We start from the raw sequence: 20,513 nt of genomic DNA, 5'->3' as shown, positions 1-20,513 counted from the left end.
CACAGTAACTCGGAATTTGCATAAGCACAGCCCTTCACCAGCAATTTTAAGTTAGATACAAAGTGATCAAAACTCTCATTTATACCCTGCGTCCGCTCATTAAACTTGTATCCCGCATTAGCCATGGGCATGACAAACGCCAGCGGCAGCCTGTCTATGAACTTAATTTAAACTTTAGGTTTACACCGTGCTTTGTTTCCGCAGTAACTGCACTTATGAATATGCTTGTATGTGTCACTCACTCGCTTCTTATTGTTTCGCTGCCTTCTCAATTGTATAATGCATGTTTTCTTCAGCGCTTTTTGGAGCTCTTCCTTGTTTTCTACATACTGCACTCACAGTCAGTTCACATGATTACGTGGGAGGCGTGATGATGTCACACGAAACTCCGCCTCCCACGGCCATCGAGCTCAACTCCATTACATTATATGAAGAAAAATAGGTTCCAGTTATGACCATTACGCATAGAATTTCGAAATGAAACCTGCCCAACTTTTGTAAGTAAGCTGTAAGGAATGAGCCTGCCAAATTTCAGCCTTCCACCCACACGGGAAGTTGGAGAATTAGTGATGAGTGAGTCAGTGAGTGAGTGAGTGAGTGAGTGAAGGCTTTGCCTTTTATTAGTATAGATTGGTAGAGGTTTTTTTTTTTTCTTTGTCTGTTTTGATTCAGCAGATAGAATAGAAAGAGGAAAGGACATTATCAGAAAGAGCTAAGGATTAATTTGTTAGAGTGTTGTTCATCAGAGCAAAGGAAAGCACTGGCATTTAGCGCATTTGTGAGTAAAAAAATAAAGAAAAGAGACAGAGGAAGACCGAGAGTTTAGAAAATATCAAAATATCAATATAACATCCTGGATATTATGCAGTCAAAAATTATTTGAATTGTTCACTATCTCACATTTTTATGTGTAGCAAATGTTTAGTACTGCATTACATGTAATGACTTTTAATTTTAGCCTTTAGTCTGTCAGATTAATTTATTAGAATAATTTACAATGCCTCAAATTAATTGTGTGGTCTTCCATTACATAGACACATTGTGATCAGGAGATACAAATTCAAATGTTTACCAGTTAAACATATACTGGTTGTCCTGTTCTATGTGTAAGCCTAGCATTTGGTGATTTCATATGATTTATCTACGAAATGTTGGACAACAAATGGAGCAAACAATCCTGGACATGTCATTTGCTAGAGCAACACTGTCCCTGTACTCCACAGGACTATTTGGTATCTCTTTCTAATTAACCTGCTTTACACTGGGGCCCTTATCCACCTTAATAAAAGAACAGATGTCTGCTTGGTTGCTATGTCCCTGTTATATGCCATTTGGCATGGGATTCATAAAAGCACTGCTAATGTTTTTCATGTGCCATCAGTTGCAATTACAAATGCAATGCATTTTATTACTACAAATGCTTGTGATGCACCTTCTGTTGGAATTACATATTCAATGCATTTTATTACTACATGCATTACAAAACAATAAATGGCACACTGCAGATTTTAATTCTTGAGTCTATATTGATTTGTTAGATTTCAACTTGTCTCAGATGGGCAGCATTGTAGCATTGCTACATTTGTGGTTATCTTGGCATGTGGTTAGGATACGCCCCAGCTATTCCTAGAAGTTATGTGGCAGGTGTCATGCATTGCAACATGTTGCTGGGACAGCCCCGTGGCAAACTAAAAAAAAAATAAAACTAAAGCTGCAAAACCCTACTGACTCTACAGTTCTGGTCTTTATTTTTATTAAATTAATTATATTTTTAGCTATTGAATTGCCTTTCTCAGTATGTCAGACTTACTTGTTTTCTAAAAGTGTTTTGCATTCTTGACATTTAGTGCTTTGGAGAATATGTTTCATAATGTGCAGCTCAATGATATTCTGTCAGTTCTAAGATCTCATTTGATGCCACAGGAATAGTGCAGTTTGCTGTTGCTTCTACTGTCCATCAAAATGCAAATTTCAGTGGTATTTTTTGCATCAAAATTCTGGTGTGGATAGATTATGTGACCAAGGCCACTGTTGAGTCTGGGGAAGTAGCCAGGCTTAGATCGACTATAAATCAACCATAAATATACATAAATTGCAGCATTGATGGGATACATCAATGTACCCACCATATTGGAGCTGTCAAGATCCACTTGTAAACCTTTTTTATTTCTTAACAGATTTTCATAGAATTTGCTTGGTTGTTTTTAAGACATGTTAGGAAACAATTTTTCATTTCACCTAGTAAATTATTTGTAAAACTTTTTTAATTAAAAGCTGCAGGAAGCAGTGGCAGTATAAACCACAATAAATAAATAAAGAAGTACCTAATATGTTTGGTTTTCTCGAAAGGAGTATACAGGTAATATGGTAACACCTATTCAGTATACTGAAAAAAGCTCTAATACAAAATACATACAATAACATGTCATGATAGATAGTACTTTAGGCAAGTAATTTAAATACAACCTTATTAGAATTAATATCCTTCTAACAAAATATTTTGCACATACTAATGACAATTTGTAAATATGCATGATAGCTGTAAAATTTAGCACACAAATATAATAACTTGAAAATTAATTATTATTATTTATGTCAAAACAAGAAACTGTAATTTAATACATATTTTGTCATGAATACATTTACACAAATGTAACTATGAACATAATTGCATTTATAATCTCAAAATGGTAATACTGATGATAAAAAACACAAAGTATTATAAAGGCTGCACAGTTATGAGGTTTTCTGTCAAAGTCACAGATAAAATTGATTCACCCATATGCGTTTAAAATGAGAGGTCGAGCACTCCAAGAAGGCAGCTCTCTGACATGCCTGTCTGAAGCAAATGTTGCACCTATGTGTTTACACTGTTTCCTATGTTGATTAATTCTAATCATACCCTTCAAATCATCTGTTGGTTATTTTTAATTGTGATTTCTTGACCTTCAATTTTCCTATTACATTTTATAAAGACAACAAAATCGGATAGAAGCACATTTTGCTCCCCTTACTTCTGACCTCTACGGCAGCAAACTGTGATAGGGCAACAACAAATGGCAGAACACAGACATCAAATTATATAACATTTTCCAGTGATTTTTGGCTTATTTTTAAAGGCCTTTGCTCAGCCAGTTTTCTGAGTTTAAGATAATAATTATCTAGCTAGAAGTGTGTAAGTTCACTGCCTTGTGATAGCCACCTGTTTTGCTAGCAAGCAACCACTGATTCAGAGCAAAGTACGGTACATTCCAGATATAATGGACTATCATAGGGAAAGCCATGACAGCTAAAATTTCCTAAAGTTCAATATATTCTACTTGTCATGTTTTTATATTAATACACAACCATCCATCCATTCATTCATCAATCCATTCATCCATACATACATCTAATGTTTATCATACTCACTTAATACAGCTCTGTTTTGTGCTGGAGCCTGGTCTCATTTAAGTACTTTAGTCTATGAAACTTCCACACATTGAATTTTTCTAGATTTAGGAAACTAACCTCTTACCATTTGGTGTTCTTAAGATAATGACTTTTATGATATAAATAAATCAAAATAATGTAGTTTTTAGATTAGCTCAAACTCATTCTTTCATAATTTATACTCCACCAACATAAAATGCAACATTACCATATACTGTAGTGTGTTTTTCACAATTTTTCAATATTAGTCACCACAAAGTTATAATACAAGAAACTTTTGTTGACCCCAATCTGCAGTTGCTCATCAATTCTTTTAACAGTACTCATCACTGTATTATGTATTTCTTATTACAGCAGTAAAGATGATCGGCAAGTGTGGTAACCTGCTACTCTGCATTTTTGCTCTGTGCTGCTCTGTGTGTTTCTCTGCCACCACTTTGCCCTTCACAGAATATCTTGACTCAGCCAACCTGGTGTCTGTCAGCTGGGGCTTTGATAACAATGGAGGACCAATCACATTTCAAGTTGTTGCCAATACTACTGGGTGGGTTGGCTTTGGATTTAGCCCCAGTGGAAGCATGGCTGGATCAGATGTTGTAATTGGAGGTGTCAATCCAGATGGCACAGTTTATTTTACTGTAAGTGTTTTAAACTTTTTATTATTAGTATGTGACATACAACAAATATGCATACTCTTGTAAATATCTTTCCTGACTCTTGGATTTTTCTGCATTTAACCAAATATCTTCTACTCAGGGTGAAAAACATTATAACAAAACATTATATTGTCAAATTGGTTTAAATCAACAAGGGGTTGTAAGATGGTGGACACAATCTCAGCTGATATTTGGTGTTCATTATGTATAAAAAAGAAAAAATATAATTTTGCAGTCCTATTAACATAATGTAATATGTTATTTTAACTTTAAATTTAACATACCGTATATGTATATATACAATTTTCTAAATCTCAACCTGACTCATTTTGTTCCTCGTGTTTATGAAATAAATTGCCATTGACATTCAAGTCATTATAAACAGATAGACATTATATTGAACCCACAGTCAAACTGCAGGGTTACAGAAGCTGTAAGAAAAAAACACACAGAACTCATTCAGCATTACAGAAAAAATAAAAAAACAAATAAACAAAAGTGCCTTAATCTAATTAAATCAACAAAATACAATATAAACTATGTCTAAAATCCATTTTGTTTGCCTTTTCAGTATACACTATAAGTCAATATTTCTCCATCCTGCAGCTACACTATGTCGGACCTATTCAATACTATATTAACTTTTGCAAAGTGCCATCTACTGGAATTATTTTATAATGCATGTTGTAACAATATGAATCACATATTCCATTCCAGCAGAGGGCACCTTGCAAACATTAACATTGCTGTTTAGAATCCTATTCCAAACACTGTATACAGACAAACTGACACTATAACTTAATAAAATAAATTTTAAATAGGAAAAATATAGGTACTGTACCTCAAAAAATAGCTTCCTGTCTATTTCCAGGTATCTACAATGCATTTCAACATATCTCAAAATGACCTAGTGCTCACTTTGAAATACATCAAATTAATTTCAAAATATCTTAAAATAGACAGGGACTTCCATGTAGAATATAGGAGGTCATCTTAGATTTAGTTGCATTTCAGAATATCAAAATGTGTACCGACTTATTTTAAGATATCTTGAATTGCATTTGAGACATCTTCAAAAGCAATATAAAATTTCAAGATCTCTTGACATAGACATATTTAGAGATATCTGTAATTCATTTCTAGATATCTTAAATGTCTTTCCACATACCTTGAAACATATATTGAGATGTCCCAAGATGTTAATTCAGCTTGTTGTAATTACAAGACTTTGAATTTTGCAGACTTCTTATAATTGATTGTAATTGTGTGAGATCCTAACAATGTTACATTTCCATCTGCATATACAACTTTCATTTCAATACTGATGGACTAATTCCATGATATGGATGAAGAAATCATATTTTATTCATCAATCGCTTATTCTTATTGCTTCTGGATCCGAATGTCTCTGATTTTTCTGTGACAGGATAGACATGCAACAGGAAATACACTGCCACTGGTTGATGCAAAACAGGATTACACCTTGATAAATCTGAAGGAAAGTGGCAGCACAACAACAATGACTTTTAGCAGGCAACTTCAGACATGTGATACTGATGACCTGCCAATCACAGTAAGTTCATTCTTGACTTTAACACTCAGTTTTATAGAGTACAGTAATACATGTACAATTTGCATTATCATACATCTAAAAACGAAACCAATGTTAAATATAAAATATATTTTCGTTTGATTCTGGACATCTCATGCAGCAATTTTAATTTTGATATTTTTAGATGCTAATATGAGACTACTAGAAAAAAAGCTATACCACAGATTAAAAAACATGAATGGAAATTAGCAACATTATTCAATTCTACTTTATGATAAAGAAGACACAATATGTATGGTTTGTACATTGCAGTTTAATATTTCTACAACATTTTTTACAGGCAACACCAATGATACTGATTTATGCATATGGATTAAACGATACTATTTCTTATCATGGAGTATCAAAAGGTGCCAAGGTCATCAATTTGCTTAATTATGCTGGAAGTGTGCAATCTGCAGTAAACTATAGTTATTTTGATTTGACAGCAACAAATGTAAGTTAAAGTTCCTGCAATTAAAAATTATTTAAGGGTATTTTTCTGAACATTGACTGTGAACAAAGCAATGAAGTACAGAGACCTTTTGTTGTGTAGTGGATCAAAAGAGCAGAAGTGCTTTTCACTGGGCCTTTTTTGTTCCAGGGCCCTGCAGTGCAAAATAAAAAGATTTTAAATATACTATATGAATTAACACCTTTCAATAACAGAAACATAATACCCTTTTGCTTTCTATGTGTTGTATTTTGGGTTTAAGAGCAGAATCTTTCTTTTGGATCCTATTTTCTGACAGATTGCAATGACTTCCAGTTAGTTCAGTATATTGCTCAGCAGAGTCAGAATATCAGAATGCAATTCTTGTACATACAGTATAGTTTTCTGAGTTTAGACTTAAAGGAATATAGCTTGGAATAACTTTGTTTAGCCCTTTCTATTGATACCATCAATGTGGCATTGCTTTTCAACAAAATAAACAGTGTTGGAAACACTCCAATGATGTTCAGAGAGTTTGGTGCTAATTTACTGGAGCACTATTCTTTGAGCTGATATATGAATGAAAGACTCTCAGCTCTATGATTACTCCTTTGGATTTCCCCTTCCACCAATACAAATTAAAATGTTTAGAGTTCTGATTGTTTTTGATAGCCTCAACATTACTAGTGTTATGATCTCTGCATGCCTTTCTATATTTTGTAAGTTGTACTTCATTACTTTACATACAGAATATCTCATCTTATACTGATAACATATTAATTAAACATGATGTGACAGTTTCTGCTTCAAATACTGTTATTGATGTAATTTGTTCAAGTTTCCCACTATCTTTTGTTTTAAAAAGTGCTTCCCTTGCCTATCTTAAAAGCATTCCCCCTTTTTTCCATTGTTGTTCATGAAGATTGAGAACATTTTGAAGACAGGGATTAGGTCCCCTTTGCATCATTCACTGCTCAAAACTACCCAGTGAGAGTTAGCCCTTTAGCCCAGAATATATTTGGTGGTTTTTCTCTGTGCAGCTTCTAAGTGCTGTTATGTGTATAACTATTACATCTATAAACCTATGTTTCTAGGCTAGAAATACACTACATGGTAAATACCTTTAGTCAGAGAGATGATCTTTTAGTAAGGAATTGCTCAGAACAGGTATTTTGTAGCATTTAAAAGTATTGCTTTTATTTTTTTATTTACAGAACCTCTAAAAAAGAGATGTTATATTCAGACTATATAACGGATTAATAAAACTGCATCTGGTGTTTGGAATCTGAGTCTGGACAAACACTACAAAATTGACATAGCAGCACTAGAAGCTGTGCAGAGAAGTGCAACCAAATGTATCAGTGTCACACATTTTATTTATAAATTGCAATTTCAAAGTTTGACATCAATTTAGAAGATTGTCTGTGTTGTTTACATTTTGATGTTTTTTCTACCTTGATGTTTGTTATCTTTCCAATGCTGGAGTCACTGTGAATTTCACATGTCTACTATTTCAGAATGTATTTTGCTACCATCTTGATGTTTACTTTCCTTGCAATTCTATGGAATATAAAGAAAGCAACAACACATATTCATTGATTTGTTTATATCTTATCTAGTCTTTATCTTTCCTTAGTATTTTGATGCAAAGCTTCACTTGATGGTTTGTCATTTGTACACTTTTCCGTTACATTCCTATGAATCATCCAGCATGTCATCCTACTGAAATCCCATACTTTCTTTTCATTTCCTTGATAGTGTGATGAAATCTTTCCCCCTGATCATCACATGTCTCTCTACGTTTTTCAGGGAGAAAATCTAAATTTAATTCCAAAAAGTGGACTTTAAGACTCGTATTGCAACCCAGTTTCTTAAAATTAATATTTTTTTCACAATTTCTTTATAATTTGAATGTTGATTGTTACCTAAAACCATAGGAATTACTTCTTTGAATGATGCCTAAGTCTCTCATTCCAGGTTTGGTTATCACATCATCAAATTCCACATGAGAAATCAGTTTTCTAATATCTGTTCAAGCAAAAATTTCCTGAAGATGTTTTTGGAATCAATCTGTAGTTTTTTCCAGACATGTCTCTAAGAGGCCTTACATGATCCCAACCTGCTGCTATGACTCACCTCCATGTTCAATGCCACCTATATTCTGACCTTAAAATCGAATAAAATAACTGTTTTATTTTAAACAAAGTGTTTAATATTATAAAAGCTAAATTCAAGCAAATCATCATTAAAAAATAGTTGATATTCAGTAAAATTTTGCATGATAACAAATTTAAAAGGCTGTAACTGACAGCTAAAAATTAATTTGGTGAAAAAAATCTTATGTTGTGGAGAAGAAGGATGTTCAGATTTTATTTTATGATCATACAAAAGTCAAAACTACTTCTCAGTATTGAGTTCTCTGTTTTGAATAATGTTAAACAGTTTGTTATTTTTGGATTTTAAGAAAGTGTATTTTCTTACTCAGCATGATGTCCTATTCTTGTACGATGCTATCCAATTAACACTGAAACATATCTCAGAGATACCCTCATGAAGGACAACTTTTTTCTTTTGGAGGCAGTAGTGTGACTGATATACAAAGACTTTTGAAAGAAATGTCTTCTCCTTAGAAATAAGCTCTTTTTCCATAAAGATTACAGGTTTAACAGTTTCAAAGCCATTTTCTGTTTTCTTTGCAGTTTACAGTTCCAAATCTGACAACCTTCTACTACTGCAAAATAGTCCAAATCCCTTCCTTTTCCCAAAAAAATCACATCATTCGGGTGAGTAAGTGTACTATTAAAGCCAAGTGTTTTGTTGGGCATTTTGTGATATTGACTTATTTTTCCCGTAAAGCACAGAATTAGAATGCATAGAAGTAACCAAAAAATTAACAGATCACTGGTAGACAAGTCTTTATTGTGTTCTCCATTATAAGAAGCATTATACAGGATACAGGACTGTGTCAAAGAAGGCAGGAAAATGTTTAACATAGATTAAAAAATAAGACACCATACAATGAGCATGAAGTTCTCTAAAATTACATTTTATAATTAAATGTAACTAATTTTAATTCTTTGTTCTCAAACATTACACTTTCTCCTACAAGTCCATAGCTTGGTGAATATATGATAACAAAAATGTTTCTATTATTGTTTAATCAACAAGATATTTAAAAGGACAGACTCAGTTAAGGGATGCACTCTGGACACTATGGAGGTAGCAGCAAAGGATAGAATGAAAACAAAACCCATTATGAACAATTCTGCACATCCTTTCTCTGACATACTAACATGAAGTACTTTTAACAAACTCATATTGATTCAGGTTGATTCTCAGCTCTGAACTGGCCTAGTGTGTGTGAATAGAAATGTGTGCTTCATAAAAAACCTGTGCACTATCCACTTTATGTTCCTGTCTTGCACTAAAAACACCAGAATTACACTGCATCTTACAGGCAACTATTTTCTCTAGGTAATAAATGAGGAATATTGTACTGTAATACACTTTTATGCAATTTTATACAATTCAACTGATGTATACTCAAAGAATAAGAAAGCAAATAAACACAGGACATATATACAAAGAGAACCAATGGAGGTGAAAGGGGTCAAGCCCTGAAAAGGCAGGCAATGAAAAACTAGTAAAATACACAAAACTTCTAGAAAAATGGTCCTAGCAACTACAGAATAAGGATTTTCCCTAAGTTATTAAATTTTCAAAGTGTTTTTATGGCTAGTATGTTGCATTTATTCATAGACCATATATAGGCTTTTGGGCTCACCATGAAGAAGGGTAAGAGACAGGTGCAATGCCAGTTTAGTGGTAGGCACAGGAGGGAAACACCTAGACAGAAGATGAAGGAAAGATCGTTGGGATAGCGTGGTTAATGCTTTGATTCAGTACCACATGGAAGGTACGTAAAGCACCCTTGGAACTGCAGATTGGTGAGGTAGTCCCCATATTTAAGAAGGGTGACCAGATAGGCAGTTCCAACTACAAACAAATCACACTTCTAAGCTTACCAGGTAAAGCATAATCAAGACTCCTAAATAGAAGACTCCATTAGACAGTTTAGCCAAGAATACAAGAGGAACAATTTGCATTCAGTTCTGGCTCTTGAACAACAGACCATCTTTTCTTTTTGGCATAATATAGGGTAACAGGACAGCTCTTGTGTGCCATTTCGAAGTTAATTTGAATTTATTTACTGTGGGAGTTGGGCTCTGTTAAGGCTGTGATTTGTCACCACTACCAGTTTGTGTTTTTCACGGATAGGATATCAAGGCATAGCCAAGAATGTGAGGATACCAAATTGGGGAGGATAAGGGTAGCATCATTGCTTTATGCAGATGATACTGCCCTCCTTGCCTACTCTGATTATGACCTTTGGCAAGCACTCAAGCGATTTGCTGTTGAATGCAAAAGCGTCTGAGAACAGGATCAGCATCACCAAGTTTGATGTCATACAGTAGTTCTTTCTTGGAAAAGAGTGCATTTCTCTGTCTAGGCTCTTCATGGCTCCAGGCTCTCTAAAGTGTACAGATGCCTGTAGTGGTCAAATTCAAGTATCTTGGGATTTTGTTCACGAGAGATGTAAAAGGTGAATGTGAGATAGAAATGTGGATTGCAATAGGTTATGTTCTATTGGCACTGTACCAATCCATAGTTATGAAGCAGGAGCTGAATAAAAAGACACAACTCTTGGTTTACCAGTCAGTCTACATCATCGTCCTCACCAATATTCATGAGCTGTGGCTAAATGACTGAAAGAATAAGATCATAAGTACAAATGGAAGAAATCAGGTATTTTATTAGGGTGGCTGAGCTGATATTCTGTGATAGAGTTGCTACTCCTCTGGACACACACAGAGGATACAGGAATGTTTCAGATCCCTTCACTTTTTGCACAGTTTATTATGATGTACATTTCATTTTAAATAAATAAATGTCCAAATTTTATCCATCAATCTACACTATAGTCCATGATGACAAACAGAAAACATGCATTAAGAAAGGTTCACAAGTTTATTAAAAATCAAAAACTGACATCCCTACAAGGCAATTTATTTTAAGCATTCTACTTACAGTAAAAGCATATATTTTGAATGAAGATGACACTTCCACATATTTTGGTGTGCTATTACTTTATGACCAAAGCATTGTTGGCATTAAACTATGATTTTTTTGTCAAAGAGTGGTAGCTTACGCATTTCCAAACCCCTCCCTGAGGCAGCTCACATTTTGTGGTTACTGCTGTGATTTTAATCTCATAAAGAGAAGGAAGACCTTCAAAATCATGGTTTTATGACTAGCAGGTATGATATTTCAGAGGGTGACTGGAAGACAAGGACATAGTAAAAAAAATCAAAGCAAGGGTCAAAACCAGGAGAATAGCTATCCATATCCAAAGCTAAGAACCACAAGAAAAAATTGAAGTCAGAAGGATTTGAAAGAGTTCAAAAACAAGAAAAACAAAAGAAAATTTTCAAAAAGTTTTGAAGGATTTTGGAATCCATGTAGTCCGATAAGGAAGTACACCCTTAGATGACCTTTAATCCTATGGTTATCGTGATTAACAGAGCCATGACTGCTGGTGACATGCCTACTTTACAATGGTTCTGACATCAGGAATCAACAGTAGCTTGTTAAAATGGCAGCGATATAATGGCCCAAATCAAAAATCAAAATGAAAACCATGAGAATTATTTTAAAATAAACTAAACCAATGGATTCCTTGCAAAAATAAATATATTCAAGATAGGAGGCCATCCATCCATCCATTTTCCAACCTGCTGAATCCGAACACAGATTCACTGGGGTCTGCTGGAGCCAATCCCAGCCAACACAGGGCACAAGGCAGGAACCAATCCCAGGCAGGGTGCCAACCCACCACAGGACACACACAAACACACCCACACACCAAGCACACACTAGGGCCAATGCAGAATCGCCAATCCACCTAACCTGCATGTCTTTGGACTGTGGGTGGAAACCGGAGCGCCCGGAGGAAACCCACGCAGACACGGGGAGAACATGCAAACTCCACGCAGATAGGAGACCCTCACACCTAAATAATTAAGAAGAAAACTTAAAAAAAAACTATTTCCAACAATATACAAAAGTGCAAAATTCAAAATGCAAAACTAAAAATTGTGAAACATTAAAAACAGCAAAAACAGAAATTCTAGAACCAGAAAAGCTGAAATACAAAGGTTTAAAAAATATTAAACTATAAAAAGACTGTAAATAGAGGCAGCAAACACAGTTAGAGAAACTAATGCCATTGCACAGATGCAGTGGCTGCCGGGGATTTAAATAGCCCTCAGTTACTGCATTACAAGACTGCAGCCAAGATGATAATTAACAATTAACAGAAACATTACATGATTATGACAGTTACATTCATGGTAAGTCAAAGAGAGAGGCTTCTCAACAGAATCTGAATTGTTCCTACTATTTCAAAAAATATCAAGAGAAATAAAAATAATTCTTATTATTAATTTTCATTCTATTACTGTTATTGTTACACAGTTTTTCATGGGGAAATAATCACTTACTGCTGAGTCACTTATTCATGATGTTTCTCTCTTTATTTTGAAACTTTTGATTTTGTGTAAATGCTGCTGTTTTCATACCATATTTGTAATTATTGTATGAAATGCTGAGATCAAAAATAGAAATATTTAAGACAATGCTGAATTGATTTGAATAAAACTAGGTTGAATTTTTCAAAAAACTGGAAAAGCGAATGGGGTGATTGAAACAATACAATGTCATAGGTGAAACAAGATTAGCATGAAAGTGTCATAAATCATAAATTATGCCCTTTCTTTCAGAGCCATTTCTTTTATACTGTACCACAATTCTGTCTTCCTTTTGTTCCTTCTGTCTCTGATCATTATCTATTTCAGGTGACTCTCCTAATACAACACTTTCATGTCTGGGAATAACTCCTGGTGTAGGTCCCAGGAGATAGTATTTTCCTTATAGCAATAACAGGCCATGATTTAAAAGACACTTTTTTTGAATATTATTTTTAGACTCAGTGTTTTTAAATCATTTATTTCTTCACAAACATGTTATATATTAGTTTGCTACATAACACTGTAATCTAAAGTGTATTATCTATACTAATAAAAGGCAAAGCCCTCACTGACTGACTGACTCACTCACTCACTCACTCACTCACTCACTGACTCATCACTAATTCTCCAACTTCCCGTGTAGGTAGAAGGCTGAAATTTGGCAGGCTCGTTCCTTACAGCTTCCTTACAAAAGTTGGGCAGGTTTCATTTCGAAATTCTATGCGTAATGGTCATAACTGGAAGGTATTTTTCTCCATTTACTGTAATAGAGTTGAGCTTGAAAGCCGTGGGGCGGAGTTTCGTGTGACATCATCACGCCGCCCACGTAATCACGTGAACTGACTGTCAACGCACTATGTAGAAAACCAGGAAGAGCTCCAAAATGCGCTGAAGAAAACATGCATTATATAATTGAGAAGTCAGCGAAACAATAAGAAGTGAGCGAGTGACATATACTACCATATTAATCAGTGCAGCTACTTCGAAACAAAGCACGATGTAAACCTAAACTTTAAATTAAGTTAATAGACAGGCTGCCGCTGGCGTTTTTCATGCCCACGGGTAATGCGGGATACAAGTTTAATGAGAGGACGCAGGATATAAACGAGAGTTTTGATCACTTTGTAACTAAGTTAAAATTGCAGTTGAAGGGGTGTGCTTATGCAAATTCCGAGAGACTGTGTTTTTGGGGGATTGACAGTTAAGGTGGGTGGAGGAGTCACGTCATCATATCCCCTCCCATTTACCTCATTTCGCTCTGAGCTGAGCTCATGCTAACGCCGTCTTCGAAGCAACTTCGTCACACTGCCACCTAAAGTCAAAACTTAAATATATAAAGTCAGCGTGAATATATAAACTCAGCTGGAATATATAAAGTCAAATCTTGAATATACAAAGTCAGCGTGGAATATATTGTCACGCTTGGGTCACAGATTTGCACAGAGACACAGGAGGTCGTAGAAACAAGAAGGATTTTTATTCAAACACTGCAAACACATGAGTTTAAACGTGCTCCATGACAAGTCAGAAATGACAGTTCCGCTAGGAGCAGAGAGAGAGAGCGATAAAAGCAAGCAAACAATCAATTTTCAACTGACAGGCGCTGCACAAGGCTTTTAAGAGGTTTGCATTACGCGTTATAGCGCAAGTGAGAAAGTAAGGAGCAATGTGAGGGTAGTCTGTGTTTCAGGCGTTGTGGTTTTCCCAGAGGCGTCTGTATCTTCTTGGGGTGCAATCAGCCCACCAGCTCACACCCTCCCCCTCAGCTTTACTCACATTTCCGTGAATCAAGCAACTCTCTGTACCAGGTTCATTTAGTCTTGATAATACGTCTGCGTTGACGTGTTCAGAACCTGGTCGATGTTTTACTGTGAAACGGTAAAAGCTGTAAGCCCACAAACCATCTCATGAGGTGAGAGTTTGTACTGTATCTTTCTGTCGGTATGACCATTGAAGTGGAGCATGATCAGTTACCAAAGTGAAGTTTTGTCCCCACACGTAATAGCGAAGCCCTCCAGCTCACAATATAAAGTAAGCGCTGGAATATATAAAGTCAAAACTTCAATATATAAAGTCATCGTCAGAATATACAAAGTCAGTGCTGCAATATCCATCCATTTCCCAACCCGTTGAATCCGACCACAGGGTCACGGGGGTCTGCTGGAACCAATCCCAGCCAACACTGGGTGCAAAGCAGGAACCAATCCTGGGCAGGGCAAATGCATCATTTTCAAAACATTAACCGAACAGTGTTTTTTTAATTTATTTTTCTGAATATGTTTTTGTTAACTTACTTCAGTTCAGAGTCGTTTCAATCAATATATTTTGACTTTGAGTTTATATATTCAGGAATGAGTTTATATACTCCGATGTTGACTATGTATAATCAGGAATGACTTTATATATTCTGACGCTGACTTTATATATTCAAGTTTTGAATTTATATATTCCAGCGATGACTTTATGTATTCAAGTTTTGACTTTATATATTCCGACAGTGACTTTATATATTCGGGAATGACTTTATATATTCAAGTTTTGACTTTATATATTCTGACGCCGACTTTATATATTCAGAAAATCAATGTATTTGCCTGTTTCGCACCCCATAGTATATGTGTGTGTGTATATATGTACACATGTATGTATATATATATATATATATATATATATATATATATATATATATATATATATATATGCCAGCAGCACTCATGACAATGACAAAACAATTACGTTGTCAATCATGTTACGTTATTATTAAAATGTTTCCTTTTCTTTTTACTTCTCCGCTGCCAAGCGTGGGTATTTTGCTATATATATAGATATAATATAGATAGATATAGATATAGATATATAGATATATATAAATATGACAACAACACTCATGTCAATGACAAAACAATTACATTAACAATCATGTTACGTTATTTTTAAAATTTTTCCTTTTCTTTTTCATAACTTCTTTTATACACTACTTCTCCGCTGCGAAGCGCGGGTATTCTGCTAGTTCTTTATAAATAAAAAATAACTAGCTTGCTCTTGCATTGTATAATGAAGTGAATGGGTACCAGTGTCCTATTCTGAAGAAAAGCAGTAAACATACTGAATACGTCAGTTTTCCAAGCCAAAAATGTTATCAATATGGAGTCAGGGCAAACATCCATGTGTTTCTGTAGACCTCACCCTTCAGTTGACTTTAAATGTTAAGTTTTCAAGGCAGCTCCTGTTATGCAAACTCTTTCATAGGGACAAGATGGGTAATGTTTTTCCTTCTGGGACTGTGCACCCTCTATGGGCAGCCTTTATGCGAATTGTCATCTTTAGTATTTATTCACTGGCCTCAGTGTCTTTTAATTCAGAGAGCCTGCCTTTGCATGATTATAGCCAATTAGCTACTGTTTCTTAATTGTCATTACCTCTTCCTAATGCAGGTTGTACCTTCAGCTAGTGGCTCATTCCCTCAATACAGTACTTTTCTGCTCCAGTGTGTATGTCTCTCTCCCTGTCTCTCTCTTTCTTCTGTAGTCATCAGGTAGGATCTAGCTCTGTCTAATGGTAGTGGTTTCTATGCTCCTGGCAACCCATTGTAAGCTGGGCAGTCCCATGAAACTGAACTTTTAGATGAACTTTTAAATGATTTAGAAATAGTTTCTCTCAATCAAAGCTTATTAAGTTTAAGGAGAAACTGGATGAGTTACCTTTATTTGTAGATGGAGCAAAAACAACATTACATTCTCAAACTAGCTTGATCCAGTTCAGGCTGGGGTGATGCTAGAGTCCTGATATGGATTTGCAAAAAGGACACAAACAGTCTATATAATGATATACTACCCAGTTTGCCTCATGTAGCTGACCAAGTAAAATGAGGTACTGTTTCACACTCTTTTCCTGATACCTGACCTGTTCTGAAAAGGCAGTCAGTCTGCATAGATCTCATACATTCCATCTAGTTTGATTACAGTATTTACAGGTACTGAACTGTACTGTGCATCATGTGTAATAACACATTCAGTCAAAGGCAAAGCTAATTCAGTCAAAGATGCCAGGAAGAGAAAGAAATAAATATGCTTTGTAGCGGCAAATGAAAACAGTATCTACAATTAATAACAAAGCAATACATGAAACCAATATAACAAAGTAAAAAGAACAGAATGTATTTTTACTTATTTTTTGCATTGTAGTGTCTATTTGTACCCATTAAATTTACACTGTTTATTCACTTGATCTATAATTTGTGTTTCTGTGAAAAAAGACCGTTTTCCTCTTTGATATTACTTTTATTGTTCTATCAAAAATGTGATACCAAGTTTAAAGGAACTTCAATGCAGACTTTATTGTTTCCTCAGATTGATCCTTTGATCCAGAAAGGCAATGAAGATTTAGTTCATCACATGCTACTTTATGCCTGCCCCTTTAACAAGATGATATCTCTCGAAGGTGAATGCTACTCTGGCCCAAATAGCAATACATTTTACCTATGTCAAGTTGTTTTTGCAGCATGGGCTATTGGGGGAGGGGTAAGTATAATGACAATAGCAGCTGTTAAAAGTTGGAAGTACTATTTATAGGCTTTATGGTGATGGGGACCTATAACCAGTTCCTACTTATGCCTCAGGAGATTACAGCCTTTTTCTATGCTAATTTGCAGTGTTTGTCTTGGTTGACATTTTCCTTCAATTGTTCAGTGCAGCTTCTATTATGCTATTCCAACACACTTACCTCTATCCCCTTGCAGATTCTCACCTGCATACAGTATTTCTTCACCAAACAAATTCACTGTATACAGGGCCAGCTTAAGGGTATATTGTGCTGCTAGGTAGACCCTATGGCAAGAGCTCAAATTGGGATCCCCAAAATAAAGTCCCTCTTTTACATCCACACGTTCAGATCCATTACTGAAATTAAAAAAAAAAAGGAGTTGGGGATTATAAGTATTTAGCCTATGTCTAGAGCTGGCCCTGACTATACTGTATATAATATGGGAAGTGGGGTCAATTTCAGTTCTGGGGTGTGGTGTCGTCTATAATTTGCATGTTTTCCAAAGAAACTATTGCTATTTCAACCTGACTGAAGAACTATGTGTAACTGTATATGCCATGCAGTCATTTAACATCCAGCTCTAGGCTGGATTTCCCTTGTGCCCACTGAGATTGGGGAGAAAATATTATTCTTTATAGCCATGTGTATTAAGGGATTGATCTTGCAATGCACCCTGTGATTGCTTGGATAGGCTCCACACCCCAAAACCTGCTCAGGATTAAGTGGGCTTAGAAAATTACTATATATAATATAGTAATGTGATTTTATCCAGAAAACAATCAGTAAACTAACATGTTATAATTTGAGAGAAGTAATCAGTAATTTGTAATGCACTTCTTTATTCATATAGGTCTGGTTCAGTTGTAACTTTAATATTTATTGATACACTTAAGGTATGCATTTTAATGATTGCATTCTTAATTACTATATTTTAATTTATGCACTCTGTACATGTTATCAACTTTTTCTGCAGTCTTTTGAATTCCCTTCCAATGTTGGAATTTCTGTTGGTACAAGTCAGGATTCCCTGTACTTTCGTTTGGAGATGCACTATAATAACCCACTGGCTACTTCAGGTATGTTCTTACAATAGCAGGTATGGCTGCATCTGTTCTTTTATGCATTTGTTTGAAAATCAATAAAATCATTGTACCAACTCTTAACATTGACACATGTTTTGACAAATACACTGTTTCAAGAACTATTTAAAAAGAAACACACTTAGTTTAAAAGATGCTAGCCTAATGAACAAGTTGAATGTGCTGTAAAAGATTATTTTTTATCTTTCTCCCCCACTTTCCACCTCTTTCCAGGTATGCTTAATTGCTTTTTGGCAACAGTGGAAATACAAAAGTACAGAAATGGTTAGAAATATATGATAATAGTTGAAAATGTAGCTGAGTTTATTCAATAATATAATACAGTGTCTCCCAGGCCAGCTCCAGTTAGGATTTAGGTAGCATATAAGGCTTCAATTTTTATTTTATTTAAATGGACAGCATACAAACAAGGCTGAATAAGGGGAGAGTAAGGTAAGAATATCAGAGTATAACAAACGTTTGATGTCTTATTGGACGTAAATACACAGAACTGTGTCCCTATTTAACTGGTACAATAAATCACCTACTTCTCCAACCAAAAATAGACTACCAGCATTCACTGGTCCCCTCTCCAAATTCGTGATTACAGGGCCATTGTGCCAGTAAGTGTTTGTTCCAAATCTTAATCAACCAAGATTTAATTGGTGGCTGAAATTAGCTGGCAATGCATGCTAACTTCACAATGAAGTTCCTTAGGGCAGCCAAATCCTAAATCAATTCTGTGCTCATAAACTCTTTCAATTGTTACAACACTAAAAGACTCAATGCAGAGTAAATTTCCCTAAAAACCTTTCACTGCAAGGTATCTGTACTATGCATTATTTCTTTTATGGTGGTATAGTCTGACCTGACATGAGCCAAAACTACATTGCAAAACTGAATATTTTTAAGTACAATGATTACTTGCCCAAATTTGATATGGTGGCACAATGGGCAGTGCTGTTAACTTACAGATTCAGGGTCCCAAATCCCATGCCCAGTAAACATCTGTGTGCAATTAGCATGTTCTTCTTGTGTCTACAAAGGTTTTCATTTTATATCCCTAAAGACACGAATTGACAATTTCAGTCTGACCTGTGTGTACATGGCAGTGTCCTGTCCATGGCTATTTCCAACATAGTGTTCAGTGGTGCTGGGTAGGGTCTGGCACTTCACTACCCTGAACTGGATTAAGGGCTTTCGAAAATGTTATGTTATTTGCCAAATGATTAAAGATAATTTTATGTTAGGCAATATGGTCCAGTTGTCATTATATACTGTATTGCCTTGATAATTTAACAGTGTAAAAACGACAATATGTAAAGACAAAACCAAATTACTGGTTTTCTTTTGGAAAATAGTTAAAAGTAGAGGTATTTTTTCAAAGCATACAGTCATTTGAAAAAGTTTGGGACCCCTTTCAGAATGCATAATAATTTACTCTACATTCAACAAAAAAGATAACAATGGTATATCTTTTATTTCATAGGCACATCTGAGTACTGGGGTGCTTTCCGAACAAAGATTTTTAGTGAAGCAGTATTAAATTGTATGAAATTAATCAAATGTGAAAAAATGGCTGTGCAAAAATTTGGGTACCCTTGTAATTTTGCTGATTTTAATGCATATAACTGTTCAATACTGATTACTTGCAACACCAAATAAGTTGGATTAGCTAGTTAAGCCTTGAATTCCATAGACAGGTGTGTACAATCATGAGAAAAGGTATTTAAGGTGGTTAATTACAAGTTGTGCTTCCCTTTGACTCTCCTCTGAAGAGTGACTGCATGGGATCCTCAAAGCAATTCTCAAAAGATCTAAAAACAAAGATTGTTTAGTATCATGGATTAGGGGAAGGCTACAAAAAGCTCTCTCAGTGGTTTAAACTGTCAGTTTCAACTGTAAAAATTGTAATCAGGAAATGAAAGGCCACAGACACAGTTGCTGTTAAACCCAGGTCTGGAAGGACAAAGAAAAATACAGAAGTGGCATATGCGCAGGATTGTGAGAATAGTTACAAAAAGTTCACAGATCATCTCCGAAGACCTGCAAGAACATCTTGTTGCAGATGGTGCATCTGTACATCATTCTACAATTCAGTGCAATTTGTACAAAGAACATCTGTATGGCAGGGTGATGAGAAAGAATCCCTTTCTGCACTCACGCCACAAACAGAGTCGTTTGTTGTATGCA

General features: G+C 35.2%; 1 protein-coding gene across 1 annotated transcript in view; it reads left to right on the top strand.

The window, feature by feature from the left end:
- The window catches only part of LOC120535680 (DBH-like monooxygenase protein 2 homolog), a 43,125-nt gene that overhangs the window by 2,839 nt on the left and 19,773 nt on the right, over positions 1–20,513 (top strand). Inside the window, exons 2-7 of the mRNA XM_039763653.1 lie at positions 3,787–4,070; positions 5,515–5,661; positions 5,981–6,136; positions 8,812–8,895; positions 17,049–17,219; positions 18,215–18,317. Coding sequence (XP_039619587.1) covers positions 3,795–4,070; positions 5,515–5,661; positions 5,981–6,136; positions 8,812–8,895; positions 17,049–17,219; positions 18,215–18,317 — 937 coding nt within the window. The 5' untranslated portion in view covers positions 3,787–3,794. The remainder of the gene's footprint in view (positions 1–3,786; positions 4,071–5,514; positions 5,662–5,980; positions 6,137–8,811; positions 8,896–17,048; positions 17,220–18,214; positions 18,318–20,513) is intronic.

The sequence above is a fragment of the Polypterus senegalus genome, chromosome 9, assembly GCF_016835505.1.
Source record: "Polypterus senegalus isolate Bchr_013 chromosome 9, ASM1683550v1, whole genome shotgun sequence".
Lineage (NCBI taxonomy): Eukaryota > Metazoa > Chordata > Cladistia > Polypteriformes > Polypteridae > Polypterus > Polypterus senegalus.
Note: the sequence above shows the minus strand (reverse complement) of the source record. Positions and strands in the feature narration are given on the sequence as shown.